Genomic DNA, 13,617 nt, shown 5'->3' on the forward strand with positions numbered 1-13,617 from the left:
CTCTGCCTTAGAAATAAAACTGCCCAGGCTGTTCTGATAAACCTGTAGGGTTAAGGCACTTCTACCAAAACAGATTTCAAAAGGCAAGAAGTCAAAAAGCAACAATTCAGTAATCTGTGTACGCTTCTATATTAAGTTTTAAGATAACCTGGTTTATATTTAGTTCACACAAATTAACCAAACATAGCAGCATACAACCTAAGAAAAGCTTAAGAAATTTATTAGATGCACAGATAAAGTGCTGTAACAGAGAAACTTGTGTAAATCTATTCTAAAATAAATAAGGTACAGTTAAACCACCTTTGACTCGTTTTAACTCGGAAAGAAATAACCTAAGTTTTAATCATTTGAATTTTAAGGTCAAGGTGAAATATACCATAACTATAACAGTGGTTGTGATCTGTATCAACTATTTGAGGCTCCTGTTCCTCTTGAGGTCTCCCAGAAACAGGAAGGCTATTGCAAAGTGTATCCATTAGACATAGTTCCTTTTACAGAAACATTTTTGTAATAAAGTCTGGTTGCTCAAATACATGTTAAAATATTTAACAAGGAAACAATTTTCTCCTGATCCAGTCAATCTTTTAAACAAGACAATGTATTTTTCCTATGACGCAGCCCACAGGAGGGAACAGAAGTAAACATCCTCCTGAACTGAAGACTGTTTTGCTTGAAGAACTAAACTATTGCATTATTATATGAGAGCAAGAAATATCCATTTGGGTTATCCCTTTCTCCAAACATGGTGCCCAGTGATACATGTATTTTTGCCTTAATCTCAAAGGCCCGTTTGTCTCCAGGTAAGGTACGTTAAAAAGAGATTCCCTTTAAGCATCTTATCACAAGATCTCTTACTGCCTTTCCACCCGGGGAAGCTTGTGTGTTAAACTGCCCTTGGAGTTTTGGATGCTACTAGATTTCTGTGCTCTGTTATCCATAATTTCAGGCACTTCGGGGCTAACATGGCTGTTTAAGTCAATGCAATAATATTACCAATATATTCAACACTCAGAAGAGTCACCACAGTTTCCTTCACACACTCAGGATTTCAAATTCTTCTTCCAATTCAAATAGCTTGTCAGTAGATTCAATGAGTTCTGTAAAAAAAGATAAAGAAAAAAATGCTTCTAAAGACATGCCTGATTTTGTTCACTTAAAAAAAAAAACTTTGAAAGACGCATTCCAGAAAAGTACTTTGTAAGAGTGAAAAAAAAAAAAAAAATCTGTGCTAGCAATTGTATGGCTTGTTTGGATACATGCCTGCTATATATTGCTTGACACTCACAAAGGATAGTTATTCTACCTGTGATTATTCTTTTATTTGCTAACGAGGAACATAACATTGCACAATTAGGCTTTTAATCGGTGCCTTACCTGCTCCTGTGGTTGTCACTTCTGGTTTTGTTGGAGGTATGAAAGGAGGCCAGTGTGGCGGGTGCTTCTGGACCAGCTCAAACATCCCTAGACTCTGCTGCTTTAGAATCTCCTGAGGACAGAATGCTTTCATTTTAAAAGCTGGCTCGGGAGACGCTTCAAACACAAAACGTGTCTGCTTAATTGAAAGTGTTTTTTAATTACGCATGTCCATCAGGAAAAAAAAGTCTTTATACAGACATACTGTGAAATCCAAGCACCATGGTCTCTGTAATACATCCCTAGTTAAAACACATCTGGAAGACAGATCTCTTGAACTGTACTACAAATTATCAGTCTTATCATCTTTTGATATCAGCTTTGATATCTGCAAACCTGTAATTTTGTTTACAGGTAGCAAGCACACTAGGAATGTACAATATTTTCTGCTTTTTAAAAGAAAGTTGCTTGCATAGAACTCTCCTCAAGTTTTCTGTTGATCAATAGCACAAAAGACAGATCTATCAGCTCCTCCAAAGGGGAAAAAAAAAAAAAAACGCATCAGATTTTGAAGGACAGGTTTTGGTCAGGAAAAAAGGTGTTCCTGAAGCCAAACGCTATTCCTCTTCAAAGAGAAGTTACCTTCTGTCCTGTATTTCAGTTATTTACAAACTGTTTTCCTAAGATGATTTTTTTTTTTTTTTTAAATAAATGCCTTTAGAGGTTGATGGTACTTTACATTCAGACGTCTGGTGCTTAGCTTAACAGCTGCATGCAGAAACATCCTCAAGTCTGTTTCCTGTGGCAGCCAGCACCTTCTGTTCTCCCTAGATCAGCAGGAGCTAGAGGCCTGCAGCACTTACAGAATCAGATCTTTAAGATAGCAGGGACTAACAGTCATAATTAGAACATGCAATCTATTATGTCAAACAATAAAAAAGGATCAGGAAGCAAATCATTGATACATCACTACAATATGGCAGTTAAACCTTAGTCATTTAGTGAGAGTTAGAAGTTAAAAGCAAGTGTCACCCAGTAACACCTTCAAGTGTGGATGTTTACACCCATTTTCCAACTGGCAGGGTTTGTGGCTGGTAAAGTGCTGAACAATTTCCAATTAGCAATTCAGTAGTATTGCCTTACCCTGATGCTTTAATGCATTCTTCTCCATGGCTCATACAATTTGTATACAAAGGAAAATGCAAAGGAAAATTTTACAAAAAACAGACAATAAAAAACAGACTTTATAAAGAACAAATCGAGATGCTAAGTTCCCACTCTTACCTTTTGTACAAGACTACACCGGTTATCAAAATCACATTCTTCTTTGCAAAAGAAGCCCTTAGGGGAAAAAACAAACACACAGAGTTTTACCTTTGCTGATGGTAGGTATGTGGTACCAGCAGGTAAGGCGGTTTGACCTCTGATACAGTAATGCCCTGTACGATCAGTAGATATAAGACTCCAAATATGTGGCAGCTCTAGGGAGAGAACCCACGGGGAGAACAAGGCCCTGCAAACCCCTAACGAAATAGTCAAGCAAAAAATAGCAGCAGCTCCTGTGTGCTCCTCCATGGAGCGCCACCCAGTTCCTACAGTCCAGGTATCAGCAGAAGCTGAAAACTTGTAGATGATGGACCACCTAAGGAACATTTCCATTCTGGTATCTATACTGAAAATATTTGGTCTTCATTATGATTTTGTCTGTCTCGTTGCATCATGCCACATTTTGCACAGTTACGTAGTTAAGTATTAAAACAAAACAAAACAAAACAAAACAAAAAAACTTTCTAAAAAGCAGCAGTATTAAAAAACAGGTATGTGAATGAATGACAGATACCGGTATCTTTACAGATTGTTTAAAGCTTTAGAAACACATCCCACTGGTGACAACTGCCAATCACCCAATCACAGGATACTGGCATGGGATCAGATCCAATTTTTTCAAATACCACAGTACCCCCATGACATTTTGGGTGAATTACAAATAATACATTTGTATTTGTAATTTGGGGTGAAATACAATAATTCCACTTAAACATTTTTAACTTATGATATAAAGTAAGTTTAAGTAACTTGTCTTTAAGTAACTTTATGTTTGTGACCAAACATAAAGTAGTGATAGAATAAAACACGTAAACCTGTTTCAGTTCCTTGCTCTGACCATTATAATGCCTCTTGAAAGAAGTAAAAGCTGCTCAGTAAAGAAAACAAAGCGAGCTCCCTACAGTACAGACAGCTCCCCACTTGCCCTAAGATTCTCCATGTAGTTATGTACAAACTACTATGTGTTGATCACAGAAGACAGCTTTGTGATCTTGGTTCTGTTCAAGGAGCTGCATTGCTGCCCTTACCAATGTAGAGAGACATTACTTTGAGATAAAGTACATGCATTCCAGATTTCCTGACACTTACTAAAGCTACTGAAGGGTCCAAATTCATGATCTTCATTCTATGTGGGGCTTCCTGGCAGTGGAAACTCTCATCGTCAACCGTGCCATTTTCTTCTGAATCTACAAAGCTTTGAGTGGTGTGAGGGTCCAGATAGATCAGCTCATTGCCTGGATGGGTAAAAGCCGTATGTTAAAAATAAGCAAGTGACATTAATAAGCACTTGGTCCAGAACTGTAAAATAGAAATTAGATTGCCATCGCAGTCAGTATAATCTAGACTTTCCAGCTAGGGATTCTTTAAGAGAATCGGAAGGTTTAGACACAGCGTTTCCCACAGGGTATTTAGTATAACTTCCTATTGTTACCTATTACTGTAATTTTTTGGTTGGTTATGTTCTATCTTTGTCACATACTTTTATTTTTCCATGTGAGATCCAGTACTTTTTTTTTTTTTTTTTTTTTTTTTTTTTTTTAATCTCAAGTGTTGTAAACACTAACATTTGACAGATTAAAAGGTACAGGATGTTCACAGATGCAATCTGTAATCCCATTAGGCATTCATTCAGAAATTGGAACAAAAAAGCCTAACTAAAACAGGTTAGGTTTTACAAAAGGACAAAATAGGGTTGCAAAATTTTGGCCCAAAGTGGGGTGAAATCTGAAGGAATGCATTTTAAATTAATTAGAGCAATACTTAATAACAGAAGGTATGCAAAAGGTGAAAAAGATACTGCTATCAGAAACAGTTTTGAAATACAAGAAAATAAAAGTGACATTTGACCAATACACTTGTCAAATGCTATCAGCTATTCTTAGTATGCTGCTCTTGTTGATGTCATCACTTATTTTTACACCTAGCTTTGCTGTTAACTTTCTGCTCCTGTTAAGGATCATCTCATACTGTTTCTAAACTCTTTTAGATATGCTTCTTCATTTATTTTATTCTATTCTCATCTTTCTTTACTTCTAGAGGTTCACGCTTAGACTCCTTACTATTTCCCCTTCAAAAAATGTTCTCTTTTGATCATCTGCACATTTGGAATAAGTTTCTTTTTTCCTTACCTAAAAATCCTATGAAATAATAGGCATTATTTGGTTTCCCTCCTAATGCTCCCAAAGACTGTGGCATCTTAAAGCATTCCTAGGAGTTCAAAAGGAATAAAGGAAATTGTAATTCATTTCTTTACTGACATCACAGATACCCAAACTTATTTGACAGTAACGAGCAATGAATCGAAAGAAAACCTTACTTTAAATGCATCAATATATACGGGATTTATGTGATTTATCCCTAGTCATAGAGGTATAATAAGCAAGAGGGCTTTCCAGCCTGTGCAGAGTCCTCCTGCCTTCTTGCTTCGGCCAAGAGCACTTCTGTGCAAATGTGCACTGCTGTGGGACGCGCTGCTGCTCTGAGGAGGGCACCAGCACATTTTTTCTGCGGGAATAAAACTAGAAATCAGTCAACGCACAGAGGAACACAAAGCAGATCTTCCTCTCAGTAGTGAATTAAGCTAGTTTGCCAGGGATCTTTATAGGGCACCCAAGACAAAACGAGCCGGGCATGGCAATTACAGCTATTTAGTAGAAGTAATTCTAGCAGACAGTATGTGCTGGCACGTCCAAGTGAGACGTTAGATCAATGATTGGGGGATGACAATTTAAGACTGCAGTGACATGTCCTATTAATGTTATTAATAGTGTCAAGCTTTGCCTATAAAACGCCAGAGAAATGAAATGGCAGCAATGATGACAGTAGAAATTCTTCAAGGAGCTCTTCACATCCAGTGATGTGAGCACGAAGTTGGCATCAGGGATCAAAAAACCACAACTGAGTTTGTATGTCCTTCTTCCCTCTTCTTACCCTTGCAAGACAAAGCCATGGCCCCCCAAGTATTTGTTCATGTTTAGATACATGCTGGCAAATGGAGTCAAATCAGAAACTGTTACCAGAAAACTGATGAGGTGTCACTTCCTGATGTCTTCAATGACCACCGTATTGCCCATAGATACATAAACTGCTAATGAATTCCATTCATCAAATAAAGCAAGCTTCCTAGAAAACATTAAGGTACTAATTAATATAAACTAGTTGGATCAAAAGGGTAGCTTTACACTCAGAACCATTTATTTATTTTTTTTTTCTTAAGAAAAAACATCCTTTCTGCATTTTTTAAAGTCTCCATGTAAGAAAAAGAAAACTTTAAACATTAAATGTTTAATATCTTTAGAAAAATAGGTACTGAGTGGTACCAGGAAAAACATATGCGCTGCACCATGTGCAAACTGTTTTGTCTTACTGCTAAGTGCAGTGACAGTAACAGTCCAACTACATCAAGTTTATTACTTTTTATTGCACTCGACAGTCTCTGCACTGGGTTCTTGCCCAGTTGTGTCTTTTCTCATCTGGAAAAGAAAAAAATTCCTATGCCAGTTTTGCAGATTACTTTTTGCTTAAGAAATTCCACTGAATTCAGTGGAATTACTTCTGCCTGAGCCTGCGTGCACAGCAGAAATGGGGCGTTAAAAGCTAAATCAGCTAAGGGTTTGGGGCACCAAAACTTCAGTGGGAGACAGCAGCACACAGTTTTATGTCCACTTCTGCAAAATCCAAACCTTTGGGGAAGGGAGCTACACTCTTAAGCTGCACTGGCAGAATTAGCTGTTTCAAATAAGCCAGAAAGAAATGGGGGTGAGCGTTTCACCATGAAAAACTTGGCCATGAAAGATCTGGAGTCCAGGGCATGCTTCAGCTCCCCTCCCTCTTCAGATCATGTGCCTGTTCCAGGGTGTCAAAGACTTGCTGCTGAGCTCGCAGGACCTGTAGCCTAGCCCCTGCCTGAGGTAAGACACCTCCACGTACCCCTGGAGAACTGAGCAGCCTCAGTTCCTTTCAGTGTGGCTCCCAGACTATGAGGAGCTGCCCATCTTTATCCAGTAGCCTTGCTGGCAGAACTGCTGCTCAGAAAGGGAGGAATTGCAGCTCAGTTCCCTCCTCAGCCGAGATGGCTTCTCTCTGATGTTTCACACCACCACTCCGACCTACACGGTGGCACTCTCGACCTGCCAGAGCTGTGCCACTGTGCAGAAAGGAATATACATCTGTGGTGTGACTGGTGACGGCATGCAGACGGCGTAGCAGGAGACTTTCCTGCAGTTTCTTCTCCTCAGGCTCTTCCTTTATTAAAATTTAGAGGTCACCCATTCCCAACTCAGTACCTGCACACCGAGCTGTGGCATGACATTCCATGCTGCACTTGTAAATAGATGGCAAGTACATTCCTGACTGTGGGACAGGGGGAGATGCAGCCTTCAAAACTCTGCCTGGGCCTTCTCTTGGCTGCCCCAGGGGAGTACGTTCTGAATGAGACTGGTATGATCTCACTTACTTTAGTACTTGAGCAACTGTATTTGGTCCAAACCATTCTCCAATTGACTTTCCCTCTCCAACACCCACCTGTGCTGTTTTCATAGTGAAAAAAAGACACACATACACAAAATCAAAGAAAAATGAGACCATAAAGAATGTGGGAACAATATACAGAAAATACCGTGACTGTCAAACATTCTAGAGTAACTGCAATCTGTACTTAGCAATAACAATTATTTTCTCAATCTATGCTCTTTTCAAAACTTAGGGAGTGCCAGTTTCTTTAATAAACAAAAGGCTTCTAAACTATAACGAGAATTACAAGTTAACAAATGTTAGTGCCCTTTATTACAAATTACAGCAATAAGCTACAAGACTGTCTATTCTAACATTACTGACTCTGGTACCCAAGGCTTACAGAGTTTATCAAGAGCTAGATTCTAGTACATGGCTTTATTTAGGTCTCAGGGAATGTTTCTGTACTACTAGTCTTTGCGCCCATCTGCATACCTTTTTATTTTTGTATAAGCATACACCTTGTCTTCACATCCACTTTTTAAAATTATGAATTAACATACTGCAAATTAGTGATTCAACACAGTAGAAATTTCAGTGGAAAAAACCTGAAAGTTTATGTTTGTTCTTACCCATCTGGTGGATTGAATAACAGCAAGCCTTCCTGTCGAGAAAGCATCGTAGGATTCTGTGATATTCTTCTGGTTGTTTTTTGTGTTTTTCCCATTGCCAATCTGAAAGGAAAAATTGATATAGAATAAAAAATGGTGACGTTTTCATTACACTGATCAAATGTCTAGACAGCAGAAAGCTTTATAATGAGATGTTAAAAGACATTTCAATTCATCTCGAATATTTACATTTTGTGTAGAGCTCCTAGAATTCCAAGCTTGTTATTTATCATCAAGCTGCCCTTTATCATCATAGGCTAGATTGTAAAAACAGGGAAAATAAAACAAAACAAAAACATCAACTGCAAACATATTCTGACGGATCATGCTGCGTGTTGATAGCCATTCCAGTATCTCTGAGCTTCCAAGATTATTTAAAAGTACAGGCTGTGTTTAGACCTTGTTGGATTTCTAAGCACCCATTAAATAACAACATAAGATCCATACAGAAAGTCCAAACACTCCACTGGCAGCATTCTGGGATGTGACATGCATGCTTAAGAGCTTGCACCAGGGGGGTTTGGACCTCGTGCTGCTGACAAGTGAGGAGTGAAGAGAAGGGTAAGAGCACTGTCCCACGGTGGCAGGTTTTCCCTTGGCCTCAACTTGGGTGTTACACTAAAAGGTTTATAAAATAATGGCGACAGGATTCCCCATTTGTTCTCCTTCTATGCCTATTTCTCTGCTTCAGGCTGGGATGATTTCACCCAGCTGAATATGAATTGATTCATTAGGAACTGTTACCAGGGCATCAAAGAAAGTCTCACTAATAAATTCAGGGTTTGTGCTTTTAATGGAGTACTTACGAAGAAGCGTCTGCAGACAATACCGAAGTTCCCTCAGGACCAGCACTCACCTCTCCCTAAGTGTCTGCAGATCAGTGCTTGGGCCAGCATCATCTGCCCGCATCGCAGCATACATCCCCAGCCAGCGTCCGACGAAGGACCCGTGCCTCCTGTTAGGAAAGTTCAGCACAATCAGTGCAGGCTTTCAACTGGGTGCAGCACCACAGAGGACATTTCAGAGTGCTAGAAAACAGATAGGGCTGCTGAAGCCTCCATGAACTGTCCTACAGATACAAGGCACAGAGCAAGACTTTGGTTCCATGCTGTTGGTCTAATTCTAATCTCTGCATTGCACAAATGAACAAAATTCATTTATTCCTTGTGGAGCTGACTTACTCTTTTCATTCTTCAAGCAGCATTCACAAACCATTTACTGCATGCTATACAACATGATCACCTGTTTACATACAGACCTAAATAAACACTGATTTTAATAATCTTCATGTTTGCATAAACAGTTAAAATGATGCTCAAAATGCGCTAATACTCTAGAAATATTTTCCCAGCCTACGATGCCATCACTTATCTTGCTATTTAATTTAGAACAATGCAGCAAATCTGCAGTATACTCACCAATAGGCAAAAACTTTCTTCTATACGTAAACCACGTTAAACCACAGTAAACCACACGTGAACACACCTTGGCTTATTGTCTGACTTTGGCTTATGGTGCGTCTGTTGCTGTGTGCAGCACAGTGCAGCCCCTAAATTGCTACCAAAACCTTGCCACAAACCTCAATCCCCCTCTTAAAAGAGACCCTCTTGTTTGTTGCCCTTCTTTCGACACTCTCTAACAGTTTTATGTCTTCATACATATATATACAACAAAACATCAAAGAGCTCAGCAAGGTCCACCAAGGAAAGGAAGCAATGCAGGAGAAAGAAGACAGGACAACAGGGAGAATGGGCAGCATAAGGGAGAAGGCAGCCCGTGGCCTTAAAAACAAAGCCTAAAAAATAACTTCCACTAGTGGGACATAGTGAATTGGAGCTCTGGGGTCTGCATCTAGAGATGTCTTTTCTATTTATCGTCTTGTTGCGGAGATGGGTCCTCTGGCTTTGGTTGTGTTTTTTCATGTTGGGCAATTATCTCCCAAGAAGAACCCCCTGTTGGACAGAAAGGTAGAGGTGTGCTCCAGAAACACAGTGATGGCAAGGAGTCCTCCACTTCATTCTGGCATTTTTTTCCAGCTGGAAGCATTCCCAGTTGTCAACGGAATTGGTTTTGAGGAGTAGGAAAGACAGCATTGCTGGGTTTCTGCTTTCTCCTCCATCCTATCAGACCACATCATGAGAGTTGTCTTTGTTTGATGTTCTTATGTCGCGTTCTGTTATTCTATATTTTTTTCTCTCTTATGTGATTTTATGTTCTTCTGTTACGTTATGTTCTTATGTTCACAACAAGACCCCTTGCCAACACCGCCTCACAGACACCTGGGCCAAAGAGCAGGGCCTTGAGCAGCTAGCTCACCATGACAGAGCTCATTTCCTTCCCAGTAGCTGCCAGGTGCCCTCTGGGGGCATTTTGGGGCTACAGCATGGGAAGACTTCTTTGGGGTGGGAAGCCATTGGGCTAGGAAATGGGCAATGTTCCCTAGGAAGGAAATCCCTGGGAAGCAAAAGCCTTGGGATGGGAAGTCTTGAATGGGGTGGGTACCATTCCCTGGGGAAGGAAGTGCTTGGAGAAGTCCTCCAAGAGAGGGGAATTCTTTGGGACGAGGTCTCTTTGGCTGAAGAAACGCTTCGTGTTGATGGGGCAGATTTCGTCTGGGTTGCTGGGAATGTGCCATGCGGTGAAATGGCAAGGATGGGCACTGCCGCTGAGGCCGAGAAGCTGGTCCTGGGCTGGGCAAGCCTTGGGCCGGGCAAGTGGTGGTGTGGAAGCGTCCTGGGCATGGCAAGTGCTGCGTGGGAGGGAAAGCCTGCTGGGGATGGCCAAGTCTTGCGCTGGGCAGCCTGCTTGGCTCCAAAGCCTGCAGTCCTCCCCAAGATGTCGGCGAGGGGCTGGTCAGCCGTTGGGACGGAACCCCCGTTGCCCGCGTTCCCCAAGCAACCGCCCCACTCTCCAGCCACCATGGCAGGTCCAGCAGCCGGCTCCCGCTCCTCCCGGGGCTGCGGCCCTGCTGGCGAGCCCAGCGCCCCAGAGCTCAGCCCAGCGCCCTTTTTCCAACAGAGGGTTTCCCCAGACGGCTTCCGCGGCTTCCGCAGATGCAAAACTCCCCCTTCGTCGTCCCAGCCGTGCCGCCAACGGTGGCTGCCTGGCTGCTGCCCTCCCTCCCCGGAGCGACGGCGCTGCCCTTGCAGCCCCTGCAGGTACCCACCCTCCCCTCCGCACTGCCCCAGGCCACCATCTGGCACGTGGTGCCGGGGGTCCAGGGGCAGGTGCTGCAGCTCCCCGCCAGGGTGCAGCTGCCACCTGGGGGGCACCTCCCAGCCCAGGGGCACCACCTGCAGCTTGAGCAGCTCCCCGCCGCCGCCGTGGGGCAGCTCCCTGCTGTGGGGCAGCTCCCCCACAGCGCTCCTGTGGGTGCCCCCAGTGTCTCCCAGCCCCTGCTGATGTGGACGGGGACGCTGGTGCCCCAGGATGGTGCTCCCCTCTGCTTGAGGCCCAGGGCCGTGCTCCATGGGGAGCTCCTGCACCCCGCAGGCACCTGCCTGCTGCAGGCCCCTGCCTACCCCGGCCCCCCACCACTCCTCGTGCCGGGGCCTCCGCTGCGGGGGCAGGCGCTCCCCGCGCCCCGCACCCTCAGCAGCAGCCGGGGGCAGCTGCCGGAGCCCTGCTTGCATGCCGTGGGGCTCAGCGAGGACCAGGGGTCCCCGCTGCCCGGCCCCACTCCCCCCGAGCCTGCCCAGGCTCCAGCGACCACCAGCACCCAGATGGCGACGCCCGACGGTGAGTTTGGGGCTGGCACAGCCGGCCGCTGGGCGCCCCACACCCAGGAGCCATGGCAAAGCTAGCAGCGGGGGATGCTTGGGGGATTGCATTGGCTTGCTTTTTCCTCAGCGGCGACACTTGCAGAGGTGCCTGAGGAGCCCCTGGAGCTGCTGGAGCTGGGCCCCGATGCCTTCGCCGAGGCCTTTCCCCAGCTGGCAGGGGACAGCCAGCAGCTGCAGCACCTGCAGGACCAGCTCCCGGCCGACCTGGACAGCTCCGGCTTGGAGGAGCTGCTCAGCTGCCTGGATGCCGTGGAGCCCCAGGACGCCTTCGCCGCTGTCCCCAGCAGTCCTGTCCTCAAGCGCTTCCTCTCGCAGCTGCCCGACCTCTGCGAGGACATCGAGGAGCCCAGCACACAGGGACTGGCAGCCACCAGAGCGCTGGGTGAGGTCCCCTCAAGCCCTGGGCTGCACCCCGACAAGGTGCAGGCTGTGCAGGCGCTGCAGCCCCCTGCAGCTGCTGTGCCGCCACTCAGCTCCCCCCTCAAGCCTGCAGCCCGGCCCCAGCTCAGGAGAGCCCTGCCCAAAAGGCCCCCCCTGCAGGAGTTCATCCCTGCCCGCAGGAGAACCCTGCCCCAGCCTCCCTTGGCTCCCCTCAAGAGGCGCCCCGACCCTGACTGCCTCCCTGCCCGCAAGAGACCCCTGCCCCAGCCTCCCCAGGCTCCCGTCCAGAGCCCCCCCGACCCTGATTTCCTCACTGCCCTCAGGAGAGCCCTGCCCAAGCCTCGCCTGAGTCCCCTCCAGAGCCCCCCCGACCCTGCCCGCAGGAGACCCATGCCCAAGCCTCTCCCCAAAAGGCCCCCCCAGCAGGAATTCATCCCTGCCCACAAGAGAACCCTGCCCCAGCCTCCCTTGGCTCCCCTCAAGAGGCCTCAACTTCTCCCAGCCCTCAGGAGAGCCCTGCCCAGTCCCCCTCGCAGTCCCCTCCAGAGCCCCCCGCTCTGGAGGGGACTGCCCACGGCTCTGCCCACGCAGCCGCGCACGCTGCAGCGTCCGGCGCAGCCCCGCGGGGACTACGTGCCCTGCGTGGGGCCCTGGGCGGGCGGCGACGCAGCGCCCACACCGCTGGAGGAGCAGGAGTCGTCAGTGCCCATCACGCCGCAGCAGCGTCCCGAGCGGGAGCGCCTCAAGAAGCTGGCCCAGGAGGAGCGGCAGCGGGCGACCCACCACATGAGGATCGGCCCCGGGCAATTCTTCGAGCAGCGGCAGAAGGACCACACCAGAGCCTACTCTTACGGCTACCCGTGACCAACCTCGGGCTTCTCCTCGACGGCCCCCGCAGCACCCAGGCCCGCTCAGCACGCAGGCAGGCACAGAGACCTCTGCAGGCGCCTGCTCCAGCTTCAGCCACGCTCCTCAGCCCTTGCCCCTCTCGCTTGCCCTCTCCCCTCTCTCGTGCTGGACCTACGCACTGCTTGCCACTCTCAGGGATGGGCAACGGCAAATGCCAATGGCAAATGCGCGCGCGCCTCACCCAGGAAGGTGGCAATGGCAAGCTGGGGGGATGCTGGCAGCAGCTGGGCTGGGAAAGCTTGCCCATGGCAACTGCTGCTTGGGACACCAAAGGGCTGAGAGACAAGACTTAGCTCTTCTTTCGGGGCATTGCTCTTCTTTGCTGCCTTCTGCTTTACATTCCTCTCCTTAGGTGCTCACTCAGCAAGGCCTCTGCCTGCAGCTCTTCTTGCACTGGGACACCGAGGGGATCAGAACTGGGACGTTGTTGGGATAGGAAATGATCAGTGGGATGGGAAGTGATGATGGGGATAGGAACTCATTGGCACGGGAAAAATGGGTTTTATTTGTATTAAATTTACATTTTTAAATTTTATTTAAATTACTGGGTTTTATTTTTATTAAATTTACATTTTTAAATTTTATTTAATTTACTGAGTTTTATTTTTATTAAATTTACATTTTTAAATTTTATTTAATTTACTGGTTGTATTATTTATTTCATTAAATCCACTTTATTGACTGTGTTGTACAGTATGGCATTGTTTCATTATTAGAAAATTATAAGTATTTACTATTATTAA

General features: G+C 45.7%; 1 protein-coding gene across 1 annotated transcript; it reads right to left on the reverse strand.

The window, feature by feature from the left end:
* Positions 1 to 860: 860 nt before the first annotated feature.
* On the reverse strand, positions 861 to 9,335 carry LOC139999026 (cysteine protease ATG4A-like). The gene is made up of 11 exons (XM_072025301.1): positions 9,221 to 9,335; positions 8,659 to 8,757; positions 7,764 to 7,865; positions 7,136 to 7,208; positions 5,697 to 5,802; positions 4,997 to 5,184; positions 4,809 to 4,887; positions 3,769 to 3,914; positions 2,638 to 2,694; positions 1,375 to 1,486; positions 861 to 1,097 (listed from the first exon to the last, which is right to left on the reverse strand). The coding sequence occupies exons 7-11, from the start codon at positions 4,873 to 4,875 to the stop codon at positions 1,033 to 1,035; spliced, it is 447 nt and encodes a 148-aa protein (XP_071881402.1). The 5' UTR covers positions 4,876 to 4,887; positions 4,997 to 5,184; positions 5,697 to 5,802; positions 7,136 to 7,208; positions 7,764 to 7,865; positions 8,659 to 8,757; positions 9,221 to 9,335; the 3' UTR covers positions 861 to 1,032.
* Positions 9,336 to 13,617: the final 4,282 nt, after the last annotated feature.

This window comes from Anas platyrhynchos, chromosome 18, assembly GCF_047663525.1.
Source record: "Anas platyrhynchos isolate ZD024472 breed Pekin duck chromosome 18, IASCAAS_PekinDuck_T2T, whole genome shotgun sequence".
NCBI lineage: Eukaryota > Metazoa > Chordata > Aves > Anseriformes > Anatidae > Anas > Anas platyrhynchos.